Genomic DNA, 16,559 nt, shown 5'->3' with positions numbered 1-16,559 from the left:
CATCACAGCTACATCAGAAAAAACCTCCGACCTGGACTTCATTACAGAGCGCTCTTTTCTGGTGGACGTTCATGTTTGGATAGTTTCAGACGCAGCTTTAATGGACATTACCCGAAATATGATTCAATCTTGTGCATGTAGTACACCATTTCCTTTTTTTTCGATTTTTAAATGCATGTTTAGAAGAGTCAAGCTGTGCATTAAAGTTGAAAGGAAACTAATAGTTTTATTCTGCAAGGATGGATTAAATTTCTTCCAGTTAATGATGCTCTTTTGAATTTATTTATCAGAGAACCAAGGATTAAAGGATCACTGACACTGAAGACTGGAATAATGATGCTGAAAATACTTTGTATCATGGGAATGAATTAAACCTATATGTTCACATAGACTATTTTAAATTGTAAAAATAGAATGTCTTTTTGATCAAATAAATGCAGCCTTGGTTAGAATAAAACTTTTTAAAACTTTTTATTTATTAAAAAAAAAATGTACACAACGGAGCATGTGGTACATCAGTGAGAACAGCTACATTTGCTCTGCAGTAAATGTTTTTCATACATATTAAATATTAATTTAGTCAGCACTGCGCGAGATCTTCATGGAAAATGCAACCCCAGGATGCATTAACGACATGCTCGGTTGAATAAAGCCATGCAAAAATCTGCTATTTTCCGATGAATCTTTTGAAATGTGGGGTTGCTGGTTTAGAAAAAAAGTTGCTTTGTTGCAGGACGGATCTTGTGCATTGATTGTAAAGGGTTCTGTAGGGATGCATTGTTTCGCCGGAGCTCATGTAATTAGCCCCCTCAGGGTGTCACAAAGTTCACATTGTTCTGGACTTTAAGACCTTCACAGATACCATCTGTTTAAAAGGAGAATATTTCTCAATATTCACACTCAGATCCCTCTCTGCTTCAATCCTAAAAAGCGGTCAGGAATGTGTCTGAAGCTGAGTCTCTGGGAACTTGAGCTCTCATTAACCCCGCGTTTAAAGGCCTCCGGACAAACACACACACACACACACACACACACACACACACACACACACACACACACACACACACTTGGATGTTTTCCAGACAAGCACTTCTGTGAACTCGAATGTGACTAACACAGAAGAGATCACAGTTCACGTCAGTACAAAAACATCATGTCTGAGTTTTAGTTTGTCTGGGTCTTTAATTAATGATTTTTTCTCTAATCCTGACATTTGAGAATAGCCCCGCCCATTTCAAAATCCCCCTTTATAAATAAAAAGCACGGCCCACCCAGAAAATAAAATGCATTCATCATTTACTTATTTCAACTTTCCCTCTGCTGTATTTTTGAAGACCAATAAATTGGAACAACATAAAGTGAGTAAACGGTGACAAATAATCTGTTTAAACATCAAAGGTTTCTGTGCATTTTAAAATGTTACGCTCATCTTAACGTTCGCATCCATTTATTTTTAATGCAACATCCCAAAAATATGGCTAAAAAATAAAAAGTGCATCAGTTTCCATTTCAGAGATGAATTGCTTGCCACTCTCGTACCTGCAAGACGTGCTTATTATTAAACTTCATATTTCCTAAAGTTCTCATTCTATTGGTCTGTTATTCTCTGAACAAAGAAGGCATGTGGTTCTTGGCTAAAAGACACACTGAGGTGTTGTCTAAACATCCACCAATACCAGTAGCTTTGACTCTTTGATAACTTAACATGCGATATCGTGTCACAGATTCCGTTGAACATGCCAGACGCTCTTGTTTTCTTGACACTAGAGTTATCTGAGTCTGCAGGCTCTTTCCCGTCTGAACGCCAGCGTTTACTCACTGCTGCCTCCCTTTGTGTTCACCGATGTCTTTATGTTATCTCTGGCTCCAGCTCCAACACATCACACAATCTGTAACACGAGCCCTGACATTCCCATGCTCAGCTGCACTCGTCGAGTATTATGTTTCATTTCTTTATATTACTTAGAAAGAACGAACTCGATCCCCTTTCGGAAATCAGGAACTAAAGGGAGCTTCTGGAATTGCTGGCATTATAATATAAAAAAAATAGACGACTTATTGAAGTTTCTAGAGCCGAGGTGTTCTTCTGAATGGGTTTTAAAAATTGATTAAATTTACATTTAAATTCATTCAGAAGGCACGTCAGTTTCATTTAATTCCCCGGTAAGAAAAATAACTTTATCCAGCCTAACCTGGTTAGTCTGGGAAGCTTTCAGGTCAGATTGTCAAGCTTAATCCTTCTTAGGCTAGTATAAATTGTCTATTTTCTGTAAGAACCTAGTTAACTTTCACCAGAACCGAATCACAGAATGAAACCAACCTTTCTCTCAAAAAGAAATAAAGAAAGAAAGAATGTTTTTGCCCTAAACTATCACATCTTACCTTCAAGTGATAACATCCCAGCTGACAAAAATATTCGCTAACATTCTTATTTAGTAATAAAAGCATTATTCTCAAAGCTCCCTGAACAACGAAAACAACACCGAGACATGAGATACTTACCAATAAGCACATATCGCTGCAGTTTCCAAAAGAAATATTTCAATACGCCACAATACATACCTCTATCGACGTAATAAATCTGTCAGGGTTCAGTGTTTCAGTGCCATTCAGAGAACGTTTCTCTTTGAAACTGCTTTGAAACGTGCAGCAAGGCATGTTAAAACAGTGTTGAACGAAAAGAAGAACGAGGAAGAATCTGGGTGCGTTACCGGTCTCCGCAGTGATGTGCAGCTGGCTGTATCCGGGCTGGAAAGAGCCGGAGTTCAGGTACAGGCTGATGGTGAAGGCCTGTCCTCTCCGTACGATCAGCCGGTCCGTGCCGTTCAGATCCGTGTGGTGATCCGTGTTATTGAACTGACACGCCAAATCCCAGGTGCCGATGTCCAGAGCTGAGGGAGCACGTGATAAAAGTTAACAAAACATATTCATTTATAAAAACTGATTCATTCAGGAGCCAAACTTTAAGGAGGCTTTACGAATGAGTATATTTAAACGTCATTTTGTTAGTAGCCTTACATCATTGGTTTTGTAACTATATAGTGACACACGTCACCATCCAATCAGTGACTAAAAGTAAAACTCGTCCTACATGTATACATATGACTGCAATTATGCATGGCTCTTCTGAACGTTTGACTGAGTGTGACCTCCTGTTGACCATCATTTACGAGCATGCCATTCATAGCACAAGAGTATAAATTCTCCACATGCTCTGTTTACTTTCAGGATACGTCCTTGAGGTGAGGTTTGAATGCATTCACTCTTAAAAGGAGCGAAGATATTTTGAAGAAAGTTTGTAACCAGGCTGTTTTGGTCACAGTTGATTTTTTCCTACTACCCAAAACAGCCTGGTTACAAACTTTCTTCAAAATGTCTGTCTTTGTGTTCAGATCGAATCCCTTCTCACGGGTTTCGGAAATACTTGAGGGTGAGTAAATGGCAGAATTTTCACTTGTAGGTGAACTATTCCTTTAACGCCCTGTAAGAAAGGGATTTCACTTCCCCGCTATGTTTTTAATAAAAATCGCAATAAACGTTTGGTTACAGCCGGTTTATGAGTACACGATTAAAGCTATGATTGAGTAAATCTGGACACAGCTAAGAAACCTGTGGTCTCAAGTGTTTTTAAATCCACAACACACCGGTCAAGGAAGCCACTTTTGCATTACAACGACATCGAGTGTGTTTCAGGTCTGTCTTCTAGGAGCGTCTGGTAAGGAGATACCGTCTAAAGAATGCATTGCATATGTGAAGCATGCGGTTTATGTTTAACAGATGCTGTCTTCAAGGACACTTCATTGAGACATGTCTGTCACTGATTGAACGCAGACACGTCGTATATCTCAACATATAGTTTCTCTAAGTTAATCCTTTCCATGCGCTTCTTAGGTTCTCTTAAATGGTATTGTATTGCATTATTAAAAAAATAAATTAATAATATAATAAATGATAAAAATAAAATAAATGATATTATTTGAGATTCACGGTCTCATTGTCCTTCTTTAGATGTGTATTTTGGGTGGCAATGAGATGGAATATCTTGACATAAATTATAAAAAATAAATAAATAAATAAATTAAAAATAAAAAAAATAAATAAATATATATATATATACACATTTATCTTGAACAAAAGATGGAAAGGTAGAGAGATGGATTTTCACTAGGGTATGCAAATTGAGTTCCTTTCTGTAGAGTGTCGTAAACTAACAACCCTGCGGTCAGAAAATTAGTTTGTGTGTGTGTGTGTGTTTAATGGGGAATGTGCCCAGTGGGGTGCTCTGTTTTCTATCAGTAAACTGGCTTTCATAATCTTTTTACCAGCTTTAATCCTGATCTAAAGAGATGCCGAGTAGTATGTGTGTGTGTGTGTGTGTGTGTGTGTGTGTGTGTTGCATTGCTGGCTCACACACCTCTGTTTAGCTTTCAGGTTGACTGATGCTGTGGATACGAATGTGTATAAACCAGCGCAGGTAACCCACAGCCATACAGTGCCACAAACAATCTGCTCACACATTTCCATGAATAAAACCATAACAAACAAGTGAGAGCAGCTTTTATGAGGAGGGCAGAGAAGTCTTTGATTCTCCTTCCTCCTCAAATTTTTTGCTGTAATTTTCCATTTATGGTCCGGTCACTATTTTTGGCATACTATTTTAATCATTCTGACTCTTAGCAAATATTTTTAGTGGAGCGCATGGTAAACAGCTGTCTGTAGCTCTATAGACATAATGTTTGCATGCCACACATAAGCTCATTAACGGAGACTCTTCAGAGAACGCTCACAGGCAGCCGTGGAAAGTGCAGTACATAGAAAGTTTATGACACACTGCATAAACCTGACACACACCCGGCACTCATTACATGCCATATAACAACACCGTACTGTGGTAAAACTGACCATTCATAAGGACCGGAGATGCTGAAATGAATGCAACAGTGTCTCAGAATTATTAGAGGATGAAATACAGTAAATAAAACTGCTGAATTTAACATCTGTGCATAATTCCAGTATATATATGCACAAAACCAATGCACACACAATGCATAATCAATGCATTTAAATTTATCAATAACGTAAGTGTAAACAGTGTACAAATCAGGAAACCTAAAGCATGCTTCATGTAGTAAAATCAAATTACCTGCTTTTATTCAAATGCATTATTTAATATGTTTAGGCCTAATATGCATTACGCCAGGTTACACATTCAAAAGCTTTTAGAACAAGAAGAAATATATACTGAGAGCGACTGCTACACCACCAAACTTTTTATGGCGTGATGCAAGCATGATAGATGCGTGCACAAACATTAAAACAATCGCAATTCGTAGCATCTTCAAGCAATGACAGATAGAGTGTGAAAGGCACATACCCATGTTAATGCCGTGCTTTAATGTCGCGGTGATCCAGCGGTGCGTGCTCAGCCACTGACAGACACAGTGCGCGCGGACTCTCCAGCTCACGCGCGTCTTTATTGTCCGGAGAGGCGCGTCATTAGAGCGTCACGCCCACGCGCGCGTGAAGAGCTCGCGGACACGTACCGGCTCCGTGTTATTACACTGGAGATGAACACACGCTTTTAAACGTTATTTTGTAGGTTGAAATCAAAATCACAATCACAAAGTGAACTTTATGCTAATTTGAGTGTCATGTTTCTGGGTGCTGTTATAATAAATAATACATCCACATTGAGAATTAGTTTCTTTTTAGGTGTGTCTTCAGTTTTTTTTTCTGTCTGTAACTGAAATGTTTTCTTGAAAATGTCATTAATTGGTAATTATTTCATAGGCCTACATATCACGTGTCCACTTTCCGTTCTGTTTTATCATTGTTGTCGCTGTTAGCTAGTCAGCTAACTTTTAACTAACAAAATCCAGTCAGTCAAAATCCAGTCGGTTTACATCGCTCTGGTAAATCAAACACCGCCACAAATAAATAATATGACAAACTATGAAATCTTGAGATAAATTGAAAGGCCACGCAGACAGAGGGGAAACTACTACACAGGTCGTGGGTTTTACAGGATGTTTTGCAATGTGCCCCGGCTAGCATCCCTTCCCCAAACGTAGCTTGAATATATATACGCTCTAAAATATGATAGTAAATAGCACTAAAAGTGGATCGTCAGCTCATAAGCACGGGGAAACCAGTATGGTATACCTTCCAAGGTGCTATAGAAGAGAAAACTCATTCTCCTCCTTAGATTTTGATGTTATTCCACTCTCATATGTTGGTAATTTACTGGTGAAAGCTGTAGTGAATAATTTGTATGCTTTACTGAAGTCAGAAAGTCTTGCCCCTGGTGTATTTGCACATTATCAAAAAAATACTTTATGCTTGCCTCAAGAAAGACTATGAAAAAGTTAGAGAACCTTTAAAGAACTATACAGGGGCTTAACGGGTTTATGGTATGGAAGCGGTTTTGTATAGAACCCAAAGAACGGCTGAAAAACTTGCTGAATATTTCATTGTTTCTTGTAGATCAGACACTTTGACAATTCTTCAGTTGTTTATTTTATCAAAGCAATTTTATTAAAGGTTTACGCATCTGCTTGTGTTTCATCAACCGTGCAACAAGAAGTAGAAAGAAAAATACAAGTAAAAAACAGGCAAAAAAGTTTAAAAGTTAGTTCCTTGAACTAATGTTACACGCTCACACTGAAATAAATAAATAAAATAAACTTTATTTTAGAGTTTCACAGGATCGCTAGATGTAAAAGGTAAAAAAAAAACAATGAGCCTGATAAGATAAAAGCTTGATGCTATTACAGTATAAACATGCATGATGGGTTATACTTCGGTTGACTTTCCTATGACACTTGCCTCTTGAACCTGTAAAGAAAAGTAAAGTAAGATATAAATATATGCAGAATATTCCGAACCCCAACACTGATGAAATTTCATAAATACTATGACATGAGATGAATCTGTATGGCGTACTGTATTGCAGGAATGGTCCCCGCTCCGTCCTGGGGGGCTAGTGGTGGGTTTCACGCTGCTTTCGTGGCTTTGGGCACACGCTTTTTTCCCACCAATGACAGGCGCCTCAGACCGAGTGCTTTCACAGTCTCCACCAATCACAGACGAGCAGCTGTGACCAGAACTGCTAAAGCAACTAACACTTTCTCCTGAGGACACCGAACTCTCCACTGAAACACAACACATTAAAACATCCCATTAGCAACATATACTGCAAATATATATATATATATATATATATATATATATATATATATATATATATATATATATATATATATATATATATATCATGTCACTTGCTACTTTATTTATTTCCATAATATGATGCACTGATGAGTGAAACAGGATAAAGAAGGAAAAATGCAAGGCTGGACTCAAATTGATGTAATTACATAATGTATGTGTGCATACTTTGTATATTTATTATGCATATATAAATACGCACACAGACACGTATATATATTGAAAATATGTACATGTATTTACATGCAATTATGTATATCATTTATAAATATATTAAATATTTAAACATTTTTTTTTTTCCTTAAATATATACATGCATGAGTGTGTGTATTTATATATATATATATATATATATATATATATATATATATATATATATATATATATATATATATATATATATATATTTTTTTTTTTTTTTCATTTTGGTAGTGCATGTGGAGGCTAAATAATAAAATGTTTAATTATTATATTATATAACAAAAACATGAACTGGTCAAAATAAGACCAGAAATATGTATTAAGAAATAAGGTCAATTTTGACATTGCACTTAATGTTATTTTGTGAAGAAGGACATACCCAGTGTACTCTGGTTTACGCTCTCCTGGTCTAAATCATCTTCCTCCAGGATCCCTGAAGTCCCATGGACGTACCGGACAACATCTCCGTTAGGGCCGATCAGCTGACCCACGGGAGGAGGAGATCCCCAGCCGGACGACGACGACGAACGGCTTCCAGAGGATGACGTACAGCTGGCCGAGCCGACAGAATTTAGCCGGAGGACAGGAATCCCACCTACTGTACCATATCATACAGAGTTACATCAGATCCATCTCTCAGGCCACTCAACATTTGACCCTGACAGGCGCCTCACCTCGTCCCGTGGGAGAACAGTTGATGGCTCGGTCATTGATGGCCATCTCACTGGGCTGGATGTCCATGAAGGGTTTATGACCGATTCCCATGAACACCCTCTCCTGCATACGGACCTCTGTGGAAGATCGGCAAACAGAAAAACACTAAGAAACGAAAAGATACTAAGAAACCAAATTAAGTTCTTAGCAATGCATATCACTAGTCCAAAACAGTTTGGATACATTCATGGTTGGAAGTGTGCAAAGTGATCTTTACTTAATATCCTAATGATTTTAGGCGTAAAAGAAAACAATTTGGACCCATACAATGTATTGTTGGCTAACGAACAAGACGCTGCAATACAGAAGTCTACCAAAACATAAAATAAATTGCGTCACGCAAAAAGTGCATGTGAGTTGAAAGCGTGTGGACACGAGCAACGGATTCTAAGGAAAAGTACAGCTGCTAAACATCTATGGGAGGACTGTTATTGAGAAATGAGTGATGAGTGATGAATAAACGCATGCAGCTGCGTATGGGAGGTGAGCTCCTTTCACTCCTTAAAGCATTCCTCGACATACACGTATCACGTTCCAGGTATCCACAAACTCATTCACACCTCTGATTGTCAGTGAGGTGCTGAGCTTTCACGTTTCTCATTTCACAATCAAACAAAGGACTAAAGATTAAGAGTGGATTGCAGCAATAAGTGCATTAAATCACGGCTCTCACAATAAACCTACAGGAGATTCAATTATTTTTTACTTTTCCGATCTTAGTTAGGGATTCATTTTAACTCGCACCTGAAGAGGATTGAATTTCCAAAAAAACAGCAATGGATTTCCAGAGAATAAGAGATAAAAATTGGATCGCATGTTAATGTTTAATCGCTTTTTTAGTTTCAGAATGTCATATTTTGAGGTATACTGGCCACCGAACTCTGGCCATTGGCTTTTAGAATACGGGAGAAAAAAATACTATGGAAGTTAATGGGGACAATTACCGCCATTCTTCAAAATATCTCCTTTTGTGTACTGTAGCTTTGGGGAACACATATTACCAGTTTTCCCTCGATAAACTCCACCGATAGCAAGGTAGTTGTTAAAAATAATATAATCATAATAAAAAAAGCTGTAGGTAGAGTTAAGGGATCTAGAACATGGTCATGCGTTAACAGTGCTTTATAAACACTAATAAACAGCAAATATGCTATTAATATGCATGCTAATAAAGTTTTACCAGAAATTCGTATGGGTTTGAAACAACTTAAGGGAGTAAATGATGGCAGACTTTCACTTTAAGCAATGCAATAACCTGAAAACCTAGAGCAAGAAACCAGATTAGCTCTAAATGCTCCTGAATATTAATGGTAACGGATGTTTATACCTCTGTTGTGGACAGCTTGTTCCCACAGGATCCGCTCCAGGTCTCTGGTCCAGCTCTCCTTCACGTCTCGACTCGCTGCCTGAAGGACGTACGTGTCCTGAGACTTCCTCCTTCGAAACCAGATCTCGAAACACAGCCCGCTGTCTCCCGAGTTGTGGGTCATGCCGACGTCTGAGGTCTGCGAGAGCACAGAAAGCAAGCGTGAAAGCCGCCTGTGTTTGGAGCTGCTGGCTGACGCGCCGCGCCGCGGTGTACCTTGAAGGACTGCTTGTAGATGTACGTGTCACTGCCAACATCGGTTCTGCGCGTCTTGCTGAAGAGTATGAGGTCTTGGAAGAGAAAGATGTGACGGTAGCATTTCTTCTTCCTGAAGGTCAGCAGGAACTCGTCCTGACGGATCAGCTGGCCCTGTTCCTTCAGATTCACCTGCACGCGCACGAACAAAACAACATTTACAACTACTTTTATATGAATCGACCGCTTTTGCATTCTGCTTTTGCTTTAACAACAACCAAAACATCATCAAGTTCGTTTCGAGAGACCCTGAAAACCTTTTATATCTATACTACTGGTCCAAATGTTGAAATACATTTTTTCATGCGTTTAAAGGAAAAGGCTGCATTTATTTAATCAAAAATGCAATAAAAACAGTTTGCAATTTAAAAGAACAGTTTTCTATTTTATTGTTGCAATCAAAGCTGGATTCTCAGCATCTTTACTTCAGCCTTCAGTGTCCCGTGATCCTTCAGAAATCATTCTAATATGCTGATTTTTGCTCAGGAAATGGATTATTATCAATGTTAAAAACACAATATTTTTGTCTGCATTGTAACCCTACAGTTCATTCAAGTATAAGAGCAAAAAAAATGATGCTTCATTAATCAAGGATGCATTAAACTGATCAAAAGTGACAGTAAAGACATTGACAATAAAGATTTTATAATAGGTGGCCTTAACTACTATGTATAACGCACTTATTGTGTTCATATTGTACTGCAGAACGCTTCTGCTGCGGTTTTAAGGGTGGGTTAAAGAGGAAGTGCAATTTTAAATGTAATTACAGAAATTAATTACACATGTAATTGCATATAAGTATTACCATGCAAAAACATGCATGTACAAAATAACTGCATTGTACCAAGTTATTAATTTAAGTCATTTTAAGTACATAGTGGCTAAGGAAAAAGTGGACCAGATTTTTATTTAAAACAAAAGCTGTTTTAAACTTCGATCATGAAAAATATAATGTGTCTCAGTTTCTAGAAAGTGGTTTCAGAAATGTTTTTTGAGCAGCAAATCAGCATGATTTCTAAAGGGTCGTGTGATACTGTAAAATTCAGCTTTGATAATAGCAATAACTAACATATTTTAACACGTATTCAAATACTAATAATAATAAAAAACACTCATTTTAAACTGTACTGATATTTTACAATGGTACGTTTTTTCCTATGTTTTTTGCTCAAATGAATGCAGCTTCGTTGAGCGGAAGATTTATTCAAGAACGTTAAAAACTATTCCAGAGGATGGCATTTTCCTGATAAGCAGAGTACTTTACACACATTCATCCCCGACGGGAGGAGAGGACAGGGTGAAGATGAAGATTCACGTCATGTTTCATAGTTAGAGTTACGTAAGAGTACAGTAACTGGAGCGTCTCAGGAGGGAGCGTACCGCTCGGATACTGTTCTTTTTAAAGCTAGCCGTCTGAAAATAAATGCACGAAATATGCATTTTTAATTACAGACGGTGCGTGAGGTGGGCAAAACGCACCTACATCTCACGTCTGGCCAACCCGTTCTATAAAAATATCTCTATTTCAGCTTGCGTTTAATTTGCAGACATGTTTTGCCTTGCTATGCCAAACAACAGATGTCATGGATTTATAAGCGAGCTTGTAAACGGTACACAGTATTTTCTGAAGAAATTCTGGTGTTGCTTTACGGTTGCTAGGGTGTTTTTGTTTTTCTGTTCTCTAGATAAGGCTCAGGTCCCTCCTTCAGTGTGAGTTCAAAGTATTTTATCATGTAGGTAAGATTTGTGCTGCTCTTCTCAGAATTATAGTTTAAGGCATCACCTCAAATCACTCAGTATGTGCAATAATGATGCTTGCCATAACATGCTTTTTTAAAATACAGCGATGAAGAAGAAATTTGCCTAATTCTTGGAATCTCATCTCTCTCTCACCACAGTGTCATCATATCATATCATATATTCTTATAGTATTTATTAATTATATATATATATATATATATATATATATATATATATATATATATATATATATATATATATAGTCACATATATATATATATATATATATATATATATATATATATATATATATATATATATATATATATATATATATATATATATATTTTATAATTTTCGATTTTTATTTTCAATTGTATTATCTCATTTATAAAGCTCAATTCTCTTAATTGATTAGGTAATAATTTAGCATTTTAACATATTTTGAATCTAGCTTAATAATCAAATAAATTAAATATTTGTAATTTTACTACTACAACAAATTTATTTAGTTGGTTGCCAAGACAAGTTTAATATTGTTTTATCCAATATTTATCTTTTGTTTTATTTCACCTCAAATATAACTACAGACAATAATGTGGTTCATAGATTATATTACAAGAATTACAGAAAACATTAGCTTGGATATACCAAAAATAATATTCATATTTTTTTATAATAATTTATTTATTTTTATTTTATTCATTTAATTCATTATAGAGAAAGCATCAGAAGTATTATTTAAAAAATAATTAAAATTTAAGATTAAACTGCTGAAGTAGAAGTATATAAATTAGACCGTCTACTAATACTCTACTAATATTATAATACCATGCATACTGTAAAAATGTGATTCAAAAAAGAAACCGGTCCAACAAATAATTGATATTGGAGGCTTAGTACTATCTATAACAATAATGTTTTCCGTTTATTTATTTTCATTTAAAAACATGACGCGGCGCTGCTTCAAACACCGGTATGAACATGATTCAATGTAAACGGTGTTAATTGCAAATACAGTTTTAAGCTCATAATCGACAATTCAGATTTTTGTCATAATCTGTTTAAAATGAGTGATAAACGTGATCATTGTGAGTGCGATTAGCTGCCGTTGTTTCCACCATGTCACTCACATCGCAGTCCAGGATGTCGTCCATGGCCAGCAGGTTGTTCCCGTGGCGGAGCTGGAACTGGATGATGTTCAGAGCGGTCTGTATCTCGAGCCGCTCGTGTCCAGCATGTCCTCCGCTCTCACACTCGCTCAGCATGTCCCGCAGCAGCAGGCCGTATTTACTGACGCGCTGCACCGGCTTCAGAAGATACGAGGACAGATCCATCTTATCACCCAGCAGCCGCTGCTTCTGCTGCGATTCACATCACATAGACCTCGTTTATAACAGGAAGTCAACGAGATTTTTTGCAGGGTCAACGCTGAATAGTTGTGTTTTGATTTAAAGCATGCCGCTTATTTCGAGCGCAATCAAGCTTTATCCCGAGGGAACGGTTTGCCAGGAAAAGGCCTGCCCCAGAGCATGTTTGATCAGTACTTTACTTTTTGGCAGATGCCTGAAATATTTCATTACCAGATAAACTCTTTCGTAATCTTCTTTTCGGATGAGGAAAGCGTTAGCAGGAGCTGGACAGAGATTGTTTATGTAATACCTTATATACAAATGATTTGTCGGGGGTCAAAGAATATTGAATATTTGCAATAAATGCGATGCTACGAATGGGATTTTTCTTTAAAAATGTCGTTCCCCGACAAAGAGAATTTTTTGTTTTACAGATTTAAACAATAACGGTAAATTTTAGTACCTTAAGTCAACATTTAGCAAGTTTATGTAATATTAATGATGTACACTCTCAGAAATAAAGACACAAAAGCTGTCTCCGGGACGATACCTTTTTCAAAAAATACATGTTTGTACCTAAAGGGTCCACTTTGGTACCGAAAAGGTGTACATATTTCAACCTAACAGGTACAAAAGTATTCCTTTTGAAAAGATACCGCCCCAGAGTGTATGCAATTTTTAATACGTTACTTTTTCTTTTAGTTGCATTGATTTTATAAAGTGTTTATGCATTCAGATTCTGGTGAATACTAATGAAATCCCCTTCGATTATGATATTTGGAGGGAGATCTCACCTTGAAGAACTCTCTCCCGTGTTCGATGAGCAGTCTTTCAGAGCGAGGCTTGTTCTTGCTGTATAACGCGTACAGGCCGAAGTTCTCTTTCTGAATTCGAGAGACACAATGTGAGAATCACTGGTGCAAACTGCAGTTTTTCTTCTTCTTTTTTGCATGTGGATTTGATTCTTTCTGTGAAGGCATTTAAAGTGCATCTCTTACTACACGAGTGTGTCACATGAATCATGACACAGAACGAAGAGCGAGATATATCTATACATAAATATATGTATAAGAAAACGGGGGAGGATTTTGACAACAATTAACGGTTTCTCTCAAATTCTGTAATGCATTCGTGCATTTCATTTAAATTTTTTTTTGCAACATTAATTATTCTCTAATACTGTTGTTTTGAATTAAAAGCATTACAAACATAACAAACAATTACGTGTAAATACTTTGCAATTAAAATGATTCATCTTTCATTTTTGCATTACTGTTATGAAAATGCACATTAAAAATAGAATTAAAAATATATATTAGAGATTTCAAGTTCTGTTTTGCATCCGAATATTTCACTTTTTTTTGTTTGTTTGTTTTTGGTGATATGCATACATTATTCCCAAAGGTGGAAGCAGTTTTTTAATTTTATTTAAAGCAGTACAAAAGTAAAGTTTTGTTTTAAATTTTTGTGATTTTGCAAAAATGTCATGACAATACTGCAGTCAATGCAGTGCAAACTAATATCTAGGCTTAAATTTCATTATGCAAAATACTTTTTATGTCTTTAATCAATAATGGGTTACATTTTTGAGATGCATGGTTCTTTGATTAAAAGTGTATTAGTTTATGGGTTCATTAAGGAGCATTCTATGGGGTTTTCTAATGGGTTTCTATGAAATAAAAGGCTCTCTGGCATCAGGCTGTAAATCTGAGTTCGACTTCAGACGTCCTGCTCACGTGTTTCAGGAAGCAGCGTCCGACGCAGAAGGGCTCCTTCAGACACAGCTCCAGCTCCTGAAGGAAGTGATGCTGGTGAAAGTCTCGCAGCTTCTCCAGGTTCCCAAAGATGCTTCCCCGCTGTCCCCGCAGGTCCTGAGGCACGTCGGGACGCTCCAGCTCCGGGATGTAGTTCTCCACCACGTACCCCAGCGCTCTCACATACTCTCTCTCGGTCTGAAGCAGCTCCTCCATGATGTGCTGCAGTTTACTGTCAGCAGACAAAACATAACGCGAAAGTTGATGTGTGCAAACCAAAAGATCAGATTATTAATAGATAAACATGCTTCACTTTCTGGTTCATCATCGCTCTCATTAAAGCGGTGTTTTGACTCACAGTACAGTGCTGCTGTGATCCAGCAGGCGGTCAGGCCTGCAGACGGAGCCGTCCTGCGTCTGAACCGGAAGATCGGAGCGCGTCGCTGCTGAAAGCAAGCTCTGCTCGTCAGATTTGGAGTCGCTTCGGCTCGGTCCAGAGGCGCTGGAACAGAAGCTGTCCTGGTGAGACAGTTTAGAGCTCTGTCCGTCCCACGAAGCCCTGCGCGAGTCCCTCTCTTGACCAGAAGCTGCACACGTCTGGACTTTGTGTTTGACTGTAGTTTGGCGAACAGAAACATGATGGTCGCCGACCGGCAGACAAGAGCCTTGGCTTCGAGAGCGGACCAGGGCTGTATAATGCGGCCAGTGGTTGACCTCAGTGACCCGGTCTGACTTTCTCAGGTCACTGTCGCTGTGAGAGGTGGACACCTTTCTGCTGCCTTGCTGGAAATCTTGACCTCTCCCTTCCTCTTTTGACCTGAAGTCCCGTTGAGGACGCAGTTCCTCGCACGCGTTTTGAGTCGAGTCAGAGTTTGAAGACTCACGGTGACGGTGGAAATGTGTCATTGTCTCATTATCACCTTGCCCCACAGGACTATTTCGAGTCTCGGCGGGGTTCGTTTGGGGGTCACCGAGGCTAGTTGTAATTACGCTCAGGGCCGGCCCTTTGAAGCCTGTCTCCGGCGCGCTGTCCTTGTGTGGCGATCCCAGAGGTGTTTGATTGCTATAAGAGGCCTGCAGGATCTCAGAGAGCCGCTGTCTGATGTCTCGGCATTGAGCCCAGACTGCATTCCACATCCAGATCCCGTCCGGGTGCCTCTCCAGCAGCGCCGAGCTCTTGTCCTCAAAGTGCTGGGGAGAGAAGTCTTTGAAACGCTCCTCAAAAGCCTTCAGTGCGCTCAGGCAGGCACACATGGGAGAGTTTGTGCTCTGTATGTGCTCTAAATACTCCATACACTCCCTGACGAGAGATGAGGCCTGGAAAACAGACAAGAGGAAAGGCCATTAAATAGTGTGTGTGTGTGTGTGTGTGTTTGATTGGAGCAAAAGTCCCCACAAAGATGGTACAACCTGAAGACCAGGAGACCAGGTCCTCACGAGGGGGAAAAAATATGAAAAATAGCAAATGATTATCTGAAAGTGTACTGTAACGATGCAAACTGGTTTTCTGTAATTATTATAAATATTGTTTGGTCAGTTTAAAAGTCATAGAAGTTTATGGGAAGTCCCCGCAATTCACAGAAACACACGTGTGTGTAACTTATACACAGAAAATAATATCATTTTTGTAATTTCTCATAGTATTTCATGTTTTTAAAAGTAGTCTCTTTTGTTCATTAAAGCTGCATTTAATACAGTAAAAATCTGCAATATTTTGAAAATGCATTACAATTTTAAATATCATTTTTTTTATTTTAATACATCATAAAATGTCATTTATTCCTGTGATCAAATCTGAATTTCCAGTAGCCATCAATTCTGCTTTGCATCATAGGAAAAAATAAAATGTTATAATATATTCAAGTAGAAATGTATTGTTATTATTCCGAACCTTTTGCAATAGTCGGTGTATTATTTTATTTGTAATGGAATGTATTTAGACTAGTGCTG

At 37.9% G+C, this 16,559-nt stretch overlaps 2 protein-coding genes across 3 annotated transcripts in view; both read right to left on the bottom strand.

Annotated features, from left to right (window-relative positions):
* Positions 1–5,529, bottom strand: part of tgm2b (transglutaminase 2b) — a 13,215-nt gene extending 7,686 nt beyond the window's left edge. The window contains exons 1-2 of the mRNA XM_043242549.1: positions 5,375–5,529; positions 2,712–2,891 (exon numbers count right to left, since the gene is read on the bottom strand). Of these exons, the coding sequence (XP_043098484.1) occupies positions 2,712–2,891; positions 5,375–5,378 (184 nt within the window). The 5' untranslated portion in view covers positions 5,379–5,529. The remainder of the gene's footprint in view (positions 1–2,711; positions 2,892–5,374) is intronic.
* Positions 5,530–6,511: 982 nt separating this feature from the next.
* The window catches only part of quo (quattro), a 29,069-nt gene continuing 19,021 nt past the window's right edge, over positions 6,512–16,559 (bottom strand). Inside the window, exons 14-23 of one of the 2 annotated variants that reach the window (XM_043242575.1) lie at positions 14,968–15,926; positions 14,592–14,841; positions 13,650–13,739; positions 12,637–12,867; positions 9,725–9,895; positions 9,470–9,647; positions 8,103–8,219; positions 7,808–8,026; positions 6,943–7,151; positions 6,512–6,834 (exon numbers count right to left, since the gene is read on the bottom strand). In XM_043242575.1, the coding sequence (XP_043098510.1) occupies positions 6,793–6,834; positions 6,943–7,151; positions 7,808–8,026; positions 8,103–8,219; positions 9,470–9,647; positions 9,725–9,895; positions 12,637–12,867; positions 13,650–13,739; positions 14,592–14,841; positions 14,968–15,926 (2,466 nt within the window). In that variant the 3' untranslated portion in view covers positions 6,512–6,792. The remainder of the gene's footprint in view (positions 6,835–6,942; positions 7,152–7,807; positions 8,027–8,102; positions 8,220–9,469; positions 9,648–9,724; positions 9,896–12,636; positions 12,868–13,649; positions 13,740–14,591; positions 14,842–14,967; positions 15,927–16,559) is intronic. The other variant, XM_043242576.1, reaches the window with a different exon arrangement.

Source organism: Puntigrus tetrazona, chromosome 6 (genome assembly GCF_018831695.1).
Source record: "Puntigrus tetrazona isolate hp1 chromosome 6, ASM1883169v1, whole genome shotgun sequence".
NCBI classification, from domain to species: domain Eukaryota; kingdom Metazoa; phylum Chordata; class Actinopteri; order Cypriniformes; family Cyprinidae; genus Puntigrus; species Puntigrus tetrazona.
Note: the sequence above shows the minus strand (reverse complement) of the source record. Positions and strands in the feature narration are given on the sequence as shown.